The 17967-nt window shown below is 40.9% G+C and overlaps 1 protein-coding gene across 1 annotated transcript; it reads left to right on the forward strand.

Annotated features, from left to right (window-relative positions):
- Positions 1-303: 303 nt before the first annotated feature.
- LOC125942165 (uncharacterized) lies at positions 304-4501 on the forward strand. Its single transcript, XM_049660326.1, has 3 exons — positions 304-726; positions 936-1095; positions 1787-4501. Exons 1-3 carry the CDS (start codon positions 562-564, stop codon positions 1963-1965), a joined length of 504 nt encoding a protein of 167 aa, XP_049516283.1. The 5' UTR covers positions 304-561; the 3' UTR covers positions 1966-4501.
- The last annotated feature ends 13466 nt before the right edge of the window (positions 4502-17967 follow it).

The raw sequence follows: 17967 nt of genomic DNA on the forward strand, positions 1-17967 counted from the left end.
ATGCATATATGAATTATCGAGCATTGTAGAAGCAAGTGGATGAAGCAAAATATGTTAACCTCAATAATTCAGTTTTATAGTTGAACTAGTAAACCTTTGCTATCGGTAATTTTCTTTGTTCTGCTAGGCTCTTTGTCACTATCTGTTGCACATCAGAATTTCCAACAAGTGGAGCGGCTCTTGTGGCTCACTGCTCTCTTCTTTGACACTGCAGGGACCCAGTTGTCAGAGACAAACTCGCCACAAGGTATGTCTGATAACCACTCTGTTGATGCAGCTATGTGCCAGATAAAGGAGGTCAAAGTTAAATAAATCATTAGCCAGTTACCCCAAACTACTAATGAATTGAAATTGTGCTTTTCAGGTGAACAGATAGAGCAAGAATGGCCACAAAACACACCTCATTGTTGTGTAGAGAAAAGTATGCACCTTTTAAAAGATATGAATGCAGTTTTCAGTAAAATGGGTTGCTTAAAATGTTCTTGAACGCTACTGAGGTTTAGTAGCGTTTATTTACTATATTTTTCAGACTTCCAGCGGCATGTACTATGACTGCTGAACATGCTTCGCTACATGCTGGAACAAGTGGACACCCTGAACAAGTGCGATATACTACCTACTTCTTCACTCACCGAATGCGGAGATCTCTTAGGCCATCCACTAAGCAGTCTTGCAGAACTACAAGAGTTTGACGACAAGCTCGATGCTGGAAAATTTAAGATCCTGGTAAGGTTATGTTTTTTTTTCAGTTCATCGAACTCATAATCAATATTCAAGGTGTTGAAACACTGCAGTTTTGCAATATCAAGAATGTCATGGGTTTTCGTACATTGCTTACTTTCTTTATGACTTAATACTCTTTTTCATATTCTAAAACATTCACATCATCCAACAAGTTTCTTTGTTGAAAATAATTTCTTCTCTTTTGTACACAGGTTCATGAGTTGGCACAGCTCGGTGGGAAAGATGCCTACTGGGCAGCAAAAAGAATCTTGTCATACTGCTTCACGGACGAGGTTGCGGCACAATTTTCCTGGATGGGTCGAAAAGGAAAACTGAGCTTCTCCGCCTTGAAGATTGCTAAAGCCATAGCAGGTGTGCTGTATAATACAGCTTACTTGTATGTTTTACACAGAATTAGCCTTCCTTAGGAAAAACGAAAACATGCTCATTGTTCCGTTTTTTGCCACATACACTATGCGAAGGTTTTTTTTTTTAAATGCTGCCGCCGTTTATCTATTTTGTAAGTTTGCAGTGTCAGCTATCAGCATTGCTATGGGTTGCATATTTCAACAATGCAAGCATGCTGCAATGTCACTGTGCACTTAAATTTTAATGTTGACTAAAGAAGCCTACATGGTAAAAAATGAACAATTTGGTAACACTCTAAAGGTCCAGGCTTAGCTTTAGAGGCTGAAAACTTAAAATATATTTTGTCGTGTAAAAAGCAAAGGGCATAAATAAAGTGTAAGATCACCATGCAGCCTTTCAGTGCAAGGCGGTGTGAGCTGATTGAAATAACAGCCTAAGTGAAAAATGCTAAGCAATCATTTGACCGTTTGACTGGTGTTCTGCCTCATTGTCATTTGAAAAAGCAAGTGTAACTGAAGTGCCCAACTCTATTCAATATAACAAATTTATAATGTGTGGAAGGACTTTGAGTAGGCAGTAATTTATTTCTCAATTTTTTGTAGGCTCGGCAGACTGTTTATGACTCTTGAAATTTGTATTTTCACCAAGACAACTGTTATTGTTGAGATGATTTAAGGAATCTTGTAAATTTCAGATGCTGCTCGCAAAGCGCCAAACACAACTGCTGCTGACGTTGAGGCCTCTATCAAATCATTGCTCCGGGCCGGCATGCCCCCGAGCACCTTGCCACCAAGTTTCAAAAGTCAAAGCAAGGACAACTTGAGCAGGCAGCAGGTAATGGAATTCAGATTGTGGCATCATGTAAAATCCTGAACAGTGCACAAAAATTTATGTTGTGCCTGTATTCCTAATGTGTAAGTGTTCTAAGCAGTCGATATGGTGAAATCTGTGTTGAGCTTGTGACCTACTTTTATACTCTTTGTATTACCTTCTGCCAGGCTCCCGTACAATGCACAAACTGGCTCGGAAGAAAGGCCCTTAAGTTCCTTGCTTGTTTTACCATCTTTGTTGCTGCCCTTGTCCACCTGTTTGTCCTTGTTCTTAGTCGTGTAGAAATGTATGTTCCCACTTTACAGCCGACTGAAACCATGCTAATGAGATGTTACACAGTAGACACCCATAAAAATGCCATTTCACAAGTAGCTTCTGACAATCGACTTTGTCATGACATGTTTGCTGTTTCAGATACTGACTCAAACTGTCACCACGGCAGAGGGTCCAAGGCATCTAGCTTCCAATTCCCTACTCATTCTATGGATATTGATGGCAGCAGACAGCACATGGCAAAGACAAGGACCATGCACTGTTGGCAACCAGCTCAACCACACTTCATGGTGGTATTTCTCAACTGGTGTGCCACCTCCACACTTCAGTATAGTACCTTTTCTTTAAAAAATGTGAAGGGTGCTTTCACAATTCGTGTTTTGCAGGTGGCATCCACTTTAGGCATTTGGGGTTATGTGCAACATAGTGTTTCTTTTTATTTGATGAATAATTTTTTTAAAGATTCAGCTGATCTCCAGGACATCGCAAGTTCGACTTTTGACTTATGTGCTTAGTGTAGTGTATCTGTTATCCACTGCTATTGTGATCTGCAAAGTCATGTGCAGTTTCCGTTGCATTGTTACCAAGTGATTTGGAGACTGTTGCAGACATATGAGATAGGTGAAAATGTCTAGTCAGCTGTAAAAGCTGTACAGGTGCAGTTTATGCGTATTGCCCACTCTTGTGGAACACGCGGTAACTCTCCCTGCATTGCTGCTTTCTGTACCTGCCTTGAGGCAGGAACACAAGCTTATGCTAGAGCCACTTTGGAACCTGCTTGCATTCCAGGAAACGAAGGCAACTTTACATTTTTTACTTAAAAGCCAGGTAATTAACTGCCATGTACTAAATTGAATGATCCAGACCATAAAATTCTCTTTTTGCTTAATTTGAGCAAGGATGGGAAACCAGTAAGTGCAAATTTTTAAATAGGATTTTAAGCTAAATATTGTTGTTCCAGTATGTATATTTACCCTTTGTAACAGTTTCTAGCACTTTGAGGCAGTATCTGTGTTATGTTTTTCTACCAAACTCTTCAATGCAGAGTTCTGTATTTCTAAGTAAGTAATTTCATACTCGAGAAGGTCACGTTTTTTTTTTTTTTTTGAAACTACTGACAGAGCATTGTTCTGCAGTTGTGCACATAGTGAAGTTCACGGTTTTTTGTTTGCACTGTTGACTGGGTTTAATGTTCAGATATTGTGAAAATAGTTTTATAAGTTAAATTCTCGTGCTGCAGCTGTATTGTAACATGCTAATATATCCCTGAACTGCTTTGCAGAGCTTAGGATACTACAGAATCACTCCCTAAAGTGTAATTAGTGGCTGTATTGTGATAACTGAAGCACTTTAATGATTGCAAGCTCAACAGCTCCTACATCACTTGTTCTCTGTTGCAAATGATGTTGTGGTACATTTTTATTTTTACCAATACTGATGGTAAACTTCTTTATTCAACTTCTCTTCCTATATAATGCAGTATTTCCCATTTATGAGTGGCAGTGGCTGCATTTTTTTGAGGAAGTGTGTAGTTCCGTTTATTATGCTGAAACAAGGTGGCCTGTGTGCAATTATGTATATATTTAATGCAGTCTAGTCAGATTCTCTAAGCTAATGATGTGCTTGGCCCACATGTCCCAGCTATGCTTGGTTTTCTTGGTTTTTCTTAATTTTATGTCATAAAACTGAACTTTTAGATGTTTTATGCCCTCACTTTGTAATAGCGTTGATGCAGCAGAGTCTCTGGTCTTTATGTTGGAATTTATGTCTTAATATGTTTTTAGATGTGTCTCATGCAGTCATCTTTTAGATGCTTTAGAAGTTAATTTGCATATGTAGAAGCCATTGAATGTTAGCCATGTCCACTTGTACGGATATTGTTGTGCTTGGCGAGAATAACGGCTGTGACAGATTGATGGCATTATCTTTCTGTGAATGAAAGTGCCCTTATTTATTGTTTCTGGTGGCAAGAGACAAGTCTCTCATCATATTGTGCTGTGCAGTTGTATACTTTTAGTACTTGGTGTTGTCTTTGTGTTAGGTTTACAAAATTATACTTTCCTAGAAAATGTGTAAAGATTTGAGTTGATCTGCTGATCACCCCCGAAATTTCGCGTTTTTTTCCGACTCGCTATAGCTGGTGACACTACATCCACTTGCAGGCTATTGGACTTAAGCATTGGAGATACGCTTTGCAGTGCTTGTTCTGTGGATGCAGGAGCTCTTGTACTGTGATAACACAAGACCAAAGCCCACTGTCTTTTGCTTGTTTTTTCTTTACTGTGAATGAAAATGAAAGCTGTAACATTGTCTTTTCCTAACTGTGCACCAGTATGAATGGTCTCCTTCAGGATCAATGCCTTAATTATTTGTGTGTTGTAGAATTTAATATTGCAGCAAAACCCATATAAATGCTGCAACAACATTGAACATGGCACTGACCCAAGAGGTTGAAGACCACATCTGGTACCGGCATGGTATGTCCAGTTAAATTAAAAATAGATATCCCTTGGACATCCCATATTAGCAAAATATGTATCCAATGGATGTCCCGTGGACATCCTGAAAGAGCTAATAGCCTGCGGTAAGCGTCCCTGGGACATCCGCATATCCAGCTTTGAAGTCCATGGGACATTCGCTGGATGGCCACCTTAATTGCACCTTAAGCTCCAACGGATATCCGTAGTACATCTGGAGGATATATGCGGATGTCCGCGGGACACCCAAATGTCCACTAATTGTCCGCTGGATATCCGGTGGACATTCACATTGGGTGTTTGACCTGGATGAGCAGAAAAATTCAAGCAGGGAAAGTTACTGCCTGTGTACATAATTTCTCAGAATTCGTATAGGTATTTCTAGAAGTACAGCCTTCCGCCTTTTTAACTATATCGCGCGAGCGTCGATCATGGGCTATTTTAGCGCTGTCAACGGCAACACTTAGCGAAACCATCAAAACTAAGCAGAGGCGCATAAAGCACTCTCCAGTGCAAGCGTCATCTGCTAAGCTGGTTTCCTCAGGACAACGCATGCCCATTTCATAGTATGCTGGTGCGATATACTTAAAAATGCGGGAGGCTGTACGTCGATGTGTTGTCTTCTCAGCTAATGGCTGCACGAGATGGCACCAGATTGTTGTGTCTGACGCATGGCTAGACTTTAGCTTGTATGCGAATTCTTCTATTTATAGTGTCGTCAGACAGCCTGTATTTCTTGTGTTGGGTGTCCTGTGTGTTTTCGTGTATTTGTAAATGTTTCATTATTTCAGAGAAGCCGAGGCTACAACAGCAATGTTTCTTTTTAATCGAATTTTTTTTATCTGCTCAAGAATAGGGGGTCTGTTCCTGTAATTTCCAGCGCATTGTCCTTTGAGACAGTGCTTTGTTCCACCACATAAAGAAATTCGATTTTGGAACGCTTTTTATGTGCTAAGGAATTTTCTTCGTAGTACAATTCACATTTCACTTACTACAGATGTGCGTTTGTGTGAAGCTTTTGATAGTAGATTTATGTTTGCTGCAGTTCCATTTCATGTTAAATAACCGCCCGTGATGTAACAATCAGATGTTTGTACAACCAGATGCAGCTTCATTTAGTTGGTTGTACGACACTTTTCAGAATGTCATGTGATCTTGTTAACTCACAAGTTCCCAGTTTCAGCAGGGATTACAATAAATTGAACATTTCTTATTATTTAGGAATATCAAGATTTCGTGAACCAGAGGCATCTCTACACCACATAGGAACCTGAGACATTTCTGCAGCCTGAACAGCACGGCAAAGCATCTGATCTGCATACTGCGACAAGGTGTGTACAGAACGGTCCCTGCCACTAACACAGGCTGTAGGTTTTGTTTGTATAATTCATACCTGTCAACTCTCCTGAATATTTCATGAAATGTACAAATTTGGGCACATTCTCCAATTTTATAAATGTTACATCAATTTTTACGAGAATGAAGGAATGTTGGTTAATATGTTTTAACGCTCTTGAGAGATGGGTGGCACGAGATTGCTAAAATGCGTGTAAAAAAGTAATTGTGATGGTACTTGCGCTGCTTTCTTATTAGCAATGCAAAGTCCCTAACGAGTATATCAGAGGGGGATTTTGCTTTAAGCAAGTTTGTTCAGATAAATTCCTGCAAGAGGCTAAATCAGCAGCAGCAAGAGCACTAAAGATGTGTTCTATGATATAAAACAATGTCAGTTCTGGTGTTTCAAGTTCGCTGTTGCTTTGTGTGCTGAATCTTTATTAAATAATGGTTAATAATTGGGGGTGTGCGAATAGTGAAATTTCATCTCGAATCAAATTAGAATTGAATAGTGGCCAAAAATATCGAATCGATCATAGTATACAAAAGATTTTATTGAAACTTTTCAGAAAGAACAAAGAAATGATGTCTGCTCATGTCCTCGAGCACACAAAGCTCTGAGTGACTGTCACCGCTAGGGTACAAATTGTCATGCAGAAACACAAGCTGTTCCACATGACCTGGCTTCAGGCTCTCTCCCCGCGATGTTACAGTGTTTCCTGCAGTTGAATACATGTGTTCACTGGGTGCTTCTGTAGCAGGGATGGGAAGGAATCCCAAAGCAATTTTGTAGATTCCTGGATACAGTGAAGCTCCATGCTCTTTCCAACATTTCAAAGGATCATCCTTTCTGGGGATCAGCGGCTCGTTGAAGTATTTTTCAACTTCTTGACTGTAAGGTGTGATTCATTGTGCTGGTTCTGTTTTAATGCCAGCAGTTAGACAGTGTCCCAGACTGTTCTCTGGCCTTCTTTGCTTGCGGCATGACATGTCGATGGCTTCGGATTTTCAAAGTGCTGCGATGGAGAGTTCATGCGAGTGTGTCGACCAGTAATTTTGGCTGCCAGCAGCTCAGCAGCTGATTCAATGAACTTGTGCAGAACATAGATTTAAACCTCGGGTCACATAGTGTTGCGACCATCAATTCCTTTTGTTCTGCATAAAGAGGGAACGTGACCCCAAGCTCTTTATGGCGCGTGCGGCATACGCGACCAAACTACAGCAAAAGTTCGTGCCTTCGTTTCGGAAGCGAAGTCGGGAAGGGCTTGAGAGTTTTCTCACATGTGTTTTCTTTTTACGTGCGGAAATGGCATAATCTCCTTTAATATAAGCATGCGCTAGCTTTTGAACCAGGATACTTGCGAAAGTTTTAACGAAAGGCCTACTGTAACAATGTTAGCATTAGTTTTTACCACACCACCCTAACCCAGTTGCACCATTAGCCTTTGCCGTGCTTTAGATATTCATCCTGTCAAACTATTCGAAACTTCAAATACCAGCTATTTGAAAATAGAATCAAATTATTCGATTAGATATTATTCGATTGTACTTCGGAACTCGAATATTTGCACACCTCTCTTAATAATGTGTATCAATGCAACAATGTGGGGGCTGAGAGGAAGCTTTAAAAATGTGTGCTATCTCCCCAATAAAGGTTTTTTGTGTCTGCAGAATTTTTACAAAATATAAAGTTGACAGGTTGGCATGTATGATAATGTACAGCACTTTTGCTATGAATATGCCATATTCATAACTTGCAGTTTCAATCTACTGCAATTGTAATTTAGAATCTGGCCTACCTTCAGTTCAATCAATTTATGTAAGTAGCCTCCTCTACGGTAAATATAATTGGAGGCTATTGTAGATATGCAGGATGTGCTCCCTACTGAGTGTATTGCGACATATATTTTTTAGAGACTGTGTTGTGAGGCATGCATATCCTTTTACGTGTTGCTATGATTTGCCCGACAAAAGCAGAATGGCTTTGGTTACCTTTATTAATACGCATTCTTGTAGACTTTTGTTTCTCTCTCTCTTCTAACATCCATGCCTGCCAGATTCTGTGTTCCTAATTATATTTCCCTAAGTTGTCCTAATTGTGTATTACATTTTTAAAAATGTTTGGGGGAGGGTGGTTATTGATTCCCTTATTACTAGAGAGAATGGGACCTCAGAATAACAAACCACAAAAGGTGGCTTAAAAGTTTTCGAAGCTCAGAATTCAACATTCCGTCTCCTAAAGCAGCACTACTAGTATGAAAATGTTTCTAATTGCATTGTTTTTATAAGCTAGCAGCCAGATATGCAGCCGCATTGTGAGAGAGTATGTTTTTTTTTCGAGTTATTTTGTTGAATGTTCTCCTCTTTAGTTAGAAATTTTACCTACCACATCATGCAATGCTCCAACTGGAGCCTATTAGGTATGTGTATAAGTAAATTCCTGAACCATGCAAGAAACCATAAAGTAGAACAATGAAATGTGGCCAGTTTATAATGCTTTCCGAGTGCAGCACAGCATCAAGCTTGAGGCCGATCTTTTAGATGTCACAGAAATTACAGGTTGTGATAATGTGGACCCACAAACTGCTGGTTACACATGTTGTCTGCCTGTTGCAGTGGTCGTAGGCGAGTGTAACCAAAAAGCTGGGCATGCTCGGCCCTTTCTCTTTTGACAAGCTTCAGCTCAGCTATTGATTCTTCTCTTATAACAGGAGCATCCCTCTCACCTTCCCCTACTTGTTATTCTGTCAACTTGCTAATATGCACTGCTTCTGAAGACTTGGTTATGGTGTTGACTGCTGAACTTGGCTGATGTGTGCCTCGATAGATTGTGGTACCCTCGAAGCCACACTGTACTTTGTGTGCATTGTAGTACAGTCAATTTAAAATATGCAATAGAGTACCAGAATTATTTGCTCACCTAACAAGAGTGATTTAGGCATGCCACGTTCAAGACATGCTTTCTTTAAAAAATTATATGATAGCATGTTATGTCGACAAAGCTACACACTTTTAAAAGTGGCAAACAAAGATCATAACACACTTTAATTTGACGGTTACAATGTGTGCGACCACCTATTTTAGCCTTAACCCCTGTCAGCGTAGACACCATGTGGCGCAAAGGGAGGTGTATGTCAGTAGCAATCTTCTGGGATAAGTACAGACTGAATAGGCACTTAGTACCAGCATCAGCCCTATCTAAAGCTTCCTTTTCTTTTTCCATTTAGGTCATGAAACCACTTCTCTTTTAAAGGGACAGACAACTATTCAGAACATAAATCTAGATAGTCTTGCTGATGGAAAGATTGTGTCTTGCATTGATTGAAACAAGTACTGTTTTCCTTATCAGACGAGGATTCATATTGAATACTTTACAACAAATATCGAAAAATGGCCATTGGCACCCTCATGTGGCTACAGCATAATAAAAAATAGGATGTCCTATTATGGTGACCTATTAGTGTATGCAGCTACTTGGATTTTCTTAAATATTGAAATGCAGTACATTTTTTTCTATTGTAAGTTTTTCTGCATGTAACCTGCAATGCGCAGCAGACTCTTCACTTGTTATGAGTAGAAAAGAAGTGCTGCGATTTCCGAAATTGGGCAGGGCTCACTGTAGCCCATTCTCTGAGGCCATAGTGGCACTGTGAGAACTTCCATCCATGGCCAAAATGGGCCACCACATTGTCACTAGCTGGCACTAGGATTTGCAGCAGCCACAGATGCAGCAACTTATTACAGCATCATTTTCTTTTCGGAAGTGGTTTTTGCAGATAGTTAATGAAAGTTGAACTCATTCCTGCAAAAGCCACTCACCGTTCTGCTTTCACAATTAGCTATAGGTAGCCTATAGGTGGCGGTGTCACTTCTCAGAGTTGCTGGCATCGGGACTCCTATTTTGGGGTGGATTGCTCAGATTTTAAAAATTCTGCTCACAAAATTTGTACTCACTTTTGGAACTGCTGCAGGTGTAGCTACTTCTGAGGATGAGCATTTCATTGTGCCATAAAAAAAAACCGGCTCCATAAAAATCTGTTGTCAGTTCCTTTAAGCCTGTGCTGTTCCTTCTCACTAGGAAAATCCCATTTGTTTATTCTTTAGAGTGACTCCTGTTATTAGTGCTCCTTTGGCACTTCAGTCTTCTCTTTCATGCCCCCCTTTTCACGAAGTGTATTTTGTGCCACAATCAAGTGTACCTAGAAAATCCTGTTATTCAGTTTTATGTTGCATGGAATACAGAGACACTTTAAGCGAGGCCGAGGATAAGTGGTTTTTATGTGGTAAGATCACTTGGGACACTTAACTTGGTGAATGAACTTGCGTGTTTGGCTTTAAGGGAACACTAAATTAGTTTAGACGTATCAAGTATTCTTTCGGAACTCTTTCTGTCTTTATTTTTGTGATAAGAGTTCAATTATTAGGAGAGAAAACAAAGGTTGAAGTTCCATTCTTTAAATTTTATGCCAAAACGTCACCACCGATACGTCAGGGGCACAACATGCATTGCAGAGTATTTTCTTGTATTTTAGCAATTGCGGTTTAGTTAACTTGCCTAAAACTTGCTAAGTTCACTTTCTTGGCTCCTTAGAATGCAATATAGTCAATATTTACCAAAATAAAATTAACTAGGCCCCTAGCAGGCTGCGTCGTCATTCATGACATCACAGCGAGCTGGTGCAGGATCTTATTTGTGGTTCCACCACCCATCTTTTATTCTTGTTCTTTTCTGGCTTATCAAGCCTCCTCACGTAGTAACTGCAGTTTCTTTTTGCTATTGCTGTAGAGTAACCTGCTAATGCAGCATCGAGTAGTTATTTTTCACTTTAGTGTTCCTTGAAAGTTTTGTCTGAATGATGTGGCATGAGATGCATGGTTACGAAAATTCTATGCTAACACAAGGGGCAAGGCAGGAAATGCACGACACAAGCCCTTGTCCCTTGTGTTGGTGCTGAATTTTCTTAAACATGAATATAGCATTCCAACTAGCCCAATTAGCCATCTTGATTCAACACATTTCTAGTAGCATTAGATGACACTGCCCGAAGGTTCAGTTGCATGTCAGCAATTTGTGATGGTATGTAATTACCAAAACTGTCTTTGAGGTGCTCAGAGAAGTCACATCACTTGCTCCTTATTGTAATCAGTCCCTAAAAAGCCATGAAGAGGATCTATTATGTTCAGCAGCTAACCCAATCATACTGTGCTCACTGGCACACTGACAAAAAACATTTCAGCAGGTACTGTAAACATTTCCTTTTGAACATTTTTAAGTCTCATATGCTGTCTTCTCAAAAACATGATGAGCGTATCGGTAATGTTTCGGCAATTGTTTTTACCTCAACAATCATGTAAAGATGGTACAGCATGTTGGCTTGGGTTCTTTCGCCATGCCTGCCTTTCGATGGGTGCGAAATGTGAAAACACTTGTGTACTTGGATTTAGGTGCACGTTAAAAAAACCCAGGTGGTCCAAATTATTCTGGAGTCACTCACTATGGCATGCTTCATAATCAGACTGTGGTTCTTTCATGTAAAACCCCATAATTTATTAACCCAAAAATTAAAGTGGCTTTTAATGATGCCACCTTTTCTCAATGCTGCATAAGCACCAGTTTGTCAAAATAATTGAAGAAATGCCATTAGTCTTTTGTAAAAGTAAACTGTTGTCTTGCACAGCAACTCTAATAAGCCATTTTCAGTGCAGTAGCATTTTTAGGATGTTGCTAGAAAATTGTGTCACATAAAGATGTGCGGCATTGGAAAGCAATTTCTTGCTCATTGTATCCATTGTAGCTTTATCTTGTCTCTATGTTCCATTCAATGGTATTCACTGTGCACACGTATTAAAGAGATCAGGAACAATCAGATGGGGCATCCACAGTGCACACATACCAAGGAAGTAACGGTCAGACAGAGAGCGATAGAGCACAGCCCTCTCTCACTCTGTCTTTCACTTATTTCCTTCACATGTGTTCACTGTGAGCACCACCAAAATAAAGTGTTACCAACTTGCCCAAGCTTCAGCTCTTGTGCTTGTTGTTTTTTGTCTACAAAATGCCCATAAGCAATTTATAGTGCTGGTGATTTTCGCATGTATGAAAAAAGGTGTATTCAATTCCAGAACAGCATCATTTGTTCTAGACATACTAAAGAACTTGCCAGTGTTTATTTTAAAGGCTGAATTGGATAGGAAACTATTGTGGTATTCTTTATGGTGCCCTTTTGCATTAAGCTTGTGCAGATGCTTAAAGCTTGTACTATATTGATGAAAATTGAGTTGAAGCTATAGAAGGATGGTTGTCAAAATGTAAGAAAGGCTTCCCAGTACACATTCTGAGTAATGCTTCTTGGGACACTTATTGGTTAGCCTTATCAGGTAATGCCTATAGCCTTATGGGTGCTATAATATTGCAGGGTCGGCAGGATAGCCAGCGTTACAAGACACAATAAAATCATTGTAAGGATGCATGTTCTGGAATAATATCAGGATTGTCCCACCAGGTGACAATGTTCGCTTGCACTATAAATAACCCAGTTTACTCAACCAGACAGCCATCCATGCATGAGGGGGAGGGGGGGGCGCAGAAAAGGGGCTTTCGAGTAATCTTTTTCTCGTAGGTGGCTCATACATCACATCTTTTTTACTTTGCATGCTATGTTGCTCAAAGTGAACTTAGCTATGGGTACAGTGTCTGCATTTTATTACTATTTATGCCTTATGAAGGTTGCTTTCTTCACAGTGTCACTTTCTATGTTGTTTCTCCTGTGGCACTAAGCTCACTTGTTTTAATGCTGCTATAGGTATGGCTGGGCCTGGAGATGAAGTGTAAGCAGAGCATGCTATGCTGCGGATCGGTGCCAATTTTCACATCCAAGTTGTTCCCGCGACAGTTAAGCACCACTGTGATTTTCTTCATTGACAAGGTAATACAATATGGTGAGCTTGCACCTCAATATTGGTATTGAAAAATATGTTAAGGAAAAAACACAAGAGTTAGCCTTTATGACAGATACACTAATGTTCTTTTTTTAGAGATCTCTTTTTGCACTGTTCTTTATATGGGCATATTTTCAGAGGATCCTAACCCTCCTTTATTACGAACTGCCAAGAAGCTAGTTTATGTGTTAAACTTGCACTCTTTCACCAATAAAAAGCCTTATTTGGCACACAATTCATAAGGAAAGAAAAGAGGTGACAAGACAGAGCGCTACTAGCAGTGCAGTTTTTACTCGCACAGCGATATGGTGCAAAAGACGAAAGAGGTGGAATGGATAAATCTGAATGGGCATGTTGCTCGGGGACATGGCATGGATAGATGCTCGGGGACATGGACATGGCAGGAAACATGGCATGGATAGCGTGACACTCGTTTGACAATGATGATAAGCAGTCTCAATATCTAATAATTCTCTTGATGGGGAGCTAACACACTGGTTCCCTGTCATATGTATAAGGAAAGCCTCACATACCTCTCAAGCACTCTGGTTCTTATATTTTGCCACAATCAAGCAGTTTTCAAACATCGGTGAATTTGCACTGAGAGCATTGCAATACAAATGCCAACTGACCCACGCATCAAGATTTCGAGGTCATGCACCGTCATTTATACATTTGGCTTGTTTAGCCGATATAGCATCTACTGCACAATAATGGTATGTGATAGACACTGCACCTGTGTATTCCACATGCTTTGTTTGCATGCTTTTTTTCACAGGTAGCGATGCATGCCTTTTTATTACTTATGTGCCTACACAAGAAACCAAGTTTGTTCTGTGCCGAGAAAGAATTGTAGGAAACGCCTACGTTAGGCAACTTTTCTCCGTATGGAACAAGCTTGGTTCAATAGGTTTTGGAGCCCATACAGGTTCCTTGCTAACACAAAGGCACACAAGTATGTAGGCTGTGCTTCTGCAATTTGTACAGCCTACTGACAGCGCAGTTGCGGTCCTCATCTTCACAAGGAAGCTAACAGCACCTTCCATGGAGCAGATGCCTCTGGTTGAGTGAGGCACCAGTGTTGGTGTTTGTGCCCTTGTCCAGAACAGCAGTTTTAGGTTCATTGTAGTTGTGAGAAGACAAGGCAAACATAGCGTACTTTCCGTTGTATAAGACGCGTATTTTTTCTGAATTTTTTGCCGGTGTGTCTTATAGAACGATGCAACTTATGTAAGTTTTTTTTCCGGAAATGCTGCCGTCAAAATCGGATTCAATGCTTTTGGCCACACGAAGCGCACTGGTTGACTTAATTGCTATGGGTTTTGTGCGTGCAATCAAAGTGGCGGGTACGTTCTCATGATTGAGTTCCCGAGCGCAGCACGAGAAAAACAGAGCAGCAACGCAAGTGGCGGCAGGCCAACCGCGAGTCGGCTGATCCCGAATTCGTCGCAGCTGCTGATCTCTGTCAAGATAAGGCGCGTGCCGCTGTACAAACTGCGCAGTTGCTACCAGAGTATAAGATGCCCCCCTCCCTCCCACGCTGCCTTCCCACTTTCTTCTCTTGGGCGTGATTTGGCTCACCATAGGTCGCTTTCACTCGCCCATCCAACATACGGCGCGCGACGACGATGTTATTGCCATTGGACTTTATACGGAAAATCGCGGCATCCATAACGGCAGAAATGCACCTGGAGTGGAAATATATGGCACCCATACGCTTGTGCGTGACCCTTCGTTCACAGTTCAAACGTCACTGTAATGTTTTTGTTATCGCTTCCCGAACGAACAGGTGCGTCTTATACACCGGTGCGACTTATATACGTTTTTTTTTTAACTGCCATTTTGAGGGGGGTGCTTCTTGTACAAAGGTGCGACTTATATACCAAAAAATACAGTCACTTTCATGGTGTTTGAGTGGGTGCATTTCTCTTGGGGCATCAAGCTTTTTTTATTTGCAACTGTCTGCATGGGTGCTTCAGTAGCATTGGCGTGAAGTTAGCATGGAGTTGTACATTCAGCAACTCCTGAACAATGACCTGCTGTAGTTAGCGCTTTGCAAAGAATGCATCGTCTACCAAGCCCTTGATTTTCTGTAGGCGTACTTGCAATTCTGCCATCAGTAACTACTCAGCTTGCCGAATTATCTTGAGGCCGCGCACTGATGCTTTGATGTTTTCAAATGCAGACTTTTTGGGATAAGATTCCTTGCTTTGCAAATGTGGTTGAAGGAAAGGTGACACTTACAGGTGGCTATTCCAGACATTACTGAAATGAACCAGCGAATCTTGGTTACATCTTGTCCGCAGTTCTGTAGCAGTTAGTCAAGGGTATAGAAAATAGATCTCAGTGGTAACATGCTGGTTGTAACTTGATCACTGACCACATCTTCATTGTCATGTTACCTGACTAGATGAATTTGCGTTGAACCTTTGACAAAATCTCCTACAGAAGTTATGGATAATGCATCCTAACCAAGGCTCATTGGTTTGTCTTACTCGCATCCAGATTAGAAATCTATAAGTGGCACCTTTCTTTCACCATATTTGCAAAGAAAAGAACCTTGTATCGAAAAGTCTGCACTTTAAGACATCTGTAGCGTCACTGTGGAGCCTCCAGATAATTCGGCCAGCCGGGAAGAAATTACTCATAGCAAGAGTTCAAGAATGCTGACAGAAAATCAAGGGCTTAAAAACTGACGCATTATTTGCAAGGTGCTAACTAGAGCAAGTGATTGTTCATGTCATCTGGGTCATAAGCTCTAAGTTCACTTCATGGTGACACCAAGGGACCACTTGTGCTGACAGTTGCCAGAAAGTTTGACGTATTGAAACAAAAAGAGCCTGTTCAAACCAATGAAGTTATCTTCAGCTTGTCTTCCTGCAAGCCCGCTAAACCTGAAACTGCCATTTTGTGCTAAGGATTCAACTTCAACACTGCAGGATATTTCACCATATCCTGGTGTGAGTGATCTGCACCGTGGAACATGCCTTCACTCAACTCCTTCTGAAGTAAAAGAAAAGGTCCGCGTGCTTAGCCGCCATGGTGTAAACCAGGAATCTGTTCCTGCTCCGGAACTTGAGCTTTTTTTTTTTGCCTTGACTTGGTTAGTGACCACAATTTTATAATTATGAAACAGAATGCTATAACAGGTTCAAACTCAGGCTAATGTCTTTATCTGCATGATTTTGTGGACAAAAACAGATGAAAGGAGGTGCAATGTGACTGTTGAACCTGTCCCGAGGACTGTGACGTCAAGAAGTTTGAAATCCATTTCCATAGGCTAACTATCACAAGGTAAACTGGTGGTGTTGCTTGAAGGAATACCATGCACTTCTTACTTTCACTTCTTAATGGTGCCAATTTTTTTAGCTGTAGTTACCACCATGGGTGCATACAACACATAATTTTGGTTAAATGTAAGGAACGTACGGCAGAATAGGCCATTTAAGACTAATGCCATAATCTTGGCATTCGTAGATCTTTGCTCAAACCATATGACACTTTCTTGAAAGTATAAAAATATTTGTAAATGTAGCTGCTGTCAACTTCATCTATATTAGCATTTCGTCTTATGCATATACTGGTTGCTTTAAATAAATTAATGCTGGGGTTTTACATGCTAAAGTCATGATATGAAAATGTGGCACGCTGTAGTGGGGGACTCCAGATTATACCTTAAACGCTTGTTAACTCAAACTCTGATATCTCGAAATATCAGTCAAGTCAAAAATTTTTTCCTGACTCGGTGTCAACTTTATGTATATTTCACCTCTTATCCAGAAATGCTCTAGCGCTGTGCTCCGGATATCTCGAAATCTTGACTGCGAAACTGTAGGGAAAAAGTTATCACCCAAAGATTTCCATACGTTATGCACAGCTGCGACATCCACAAAAAGTGGCAAGATCACACGTTTGTAGCAAATTCTGCTTCATTCTATGCCGCTCTTGTCATCTACTGTTCACGGCCAACTGCAATCTCATTGGTAATCCGGGCAGAGTGTTCCTCTGACCCCTGACAAAGTGTAGTGAGCACGAGAAGGTACTGCCTCCTGCATTTTTAACTATATTGCGCGAGAACACTATATAATATGGTTTTGCGTTGTCCTGAAGGGAACATCGCATTAAACGACTCTTGCACAGGAGAGTGCTTGGTGCACCTGAGAGTACTTCTGCCGGTCTTGCTGATTATTGCCCTTTAAAGGCACTAAAATGATGTGCGATGTACGCTCGCATGATATAGCTAAAAATGCGGCAGGCTGTACACGTGACCTCAGCAACGTGCATGCTCATGTGTACGCATAGAGTTGTCAGCTTGCTCATTTCCTGTGCTCTGTCTCTCTGTGTAGATCTGCGCGCTAGGCCATGCTGCGTGCTGTACTGAATTTTTGGTATGTTATTGGTATTTTCTTCATTAACAAGTTTAGGGCCATGATTTTGTAGCAATGCATTTTCTGATGCCGTTTCTATTCGCGTTTCTTCAGTGGTCATAGTGACATTGCACCCACATTTTCAGTACGGGTGGGATGGAACATGTGATAACAGCGCGTGTGTGGATGGGGCATAGAAAGATACACAGAGGACAATCGCCGAACTTCGACAGTTATAATGCAGAAAAATTACACAGGCACCAGTTCCTGCGCAGAAGCATTGGAAAAACCACCACCATGGCGCACATTGTCAGCGCGATCACAACAGAAGGTCATCATGTCATACAACACTATGGAACTTCCTTATCTGCGCAAGAATAAAGACACATTTGTACTACACATTATACAGTTGAATCTCGTTAATTCGAACATGCTTAATTCGAACTGCCGGATTATTCGAACTGACGCTGTAGTCCCGTCAAAATTATGTGTATTTGAATGGGCAAAAATGCTCGGTAATTCGAACGCAAAAGCATTTGCGACGGTTAATTCGAACATACCACGGACTGACAATACTCTCAGCAGCGCGCCAAATGACGCGGTGGTGCCTCCGACCAACATTGCTCCGACACCGCGATAGAACAAAAGCTTAG

Source organism: Dermacentor silvarum, chromosome 1 (genome assembly GCF_013339745.2).
Source record: "Dermacentor silvarum isolate Dsil-2018 chromosome 1, BIME_Dsil_1.4, whole genome shotgun sequence".
Taxonomy (NCBI): Eukaryota; Metazoa; Arthropoda; class Arachnida; order Ixodida; family Ixodidae; genus Dermacentor; species Dermacentor silvarum.

Coding starts and splice junctions, on each gene's coding strand:
- LOC125942165 (XM_049660326.1), top strand. CDS start 562: ATGCTTCGCTACATGCTGGAACAAGTGGACACCCTGAACAAGTGCGAT. Junction 727..935: donor CTGGAAAATTTAAGATCCTG/GTAAGGTTATGT, acceptor TTTTGTACACAG/GTTCATGAGTTGGCACAGCT. Junction 1,096..1,786: donor GATTGCTAAAGCCATAGCAG/GTGTGCTGTATA, acceptor TGTAAATTTCAG/ATGCTGCTCGCAAAGCGCCA.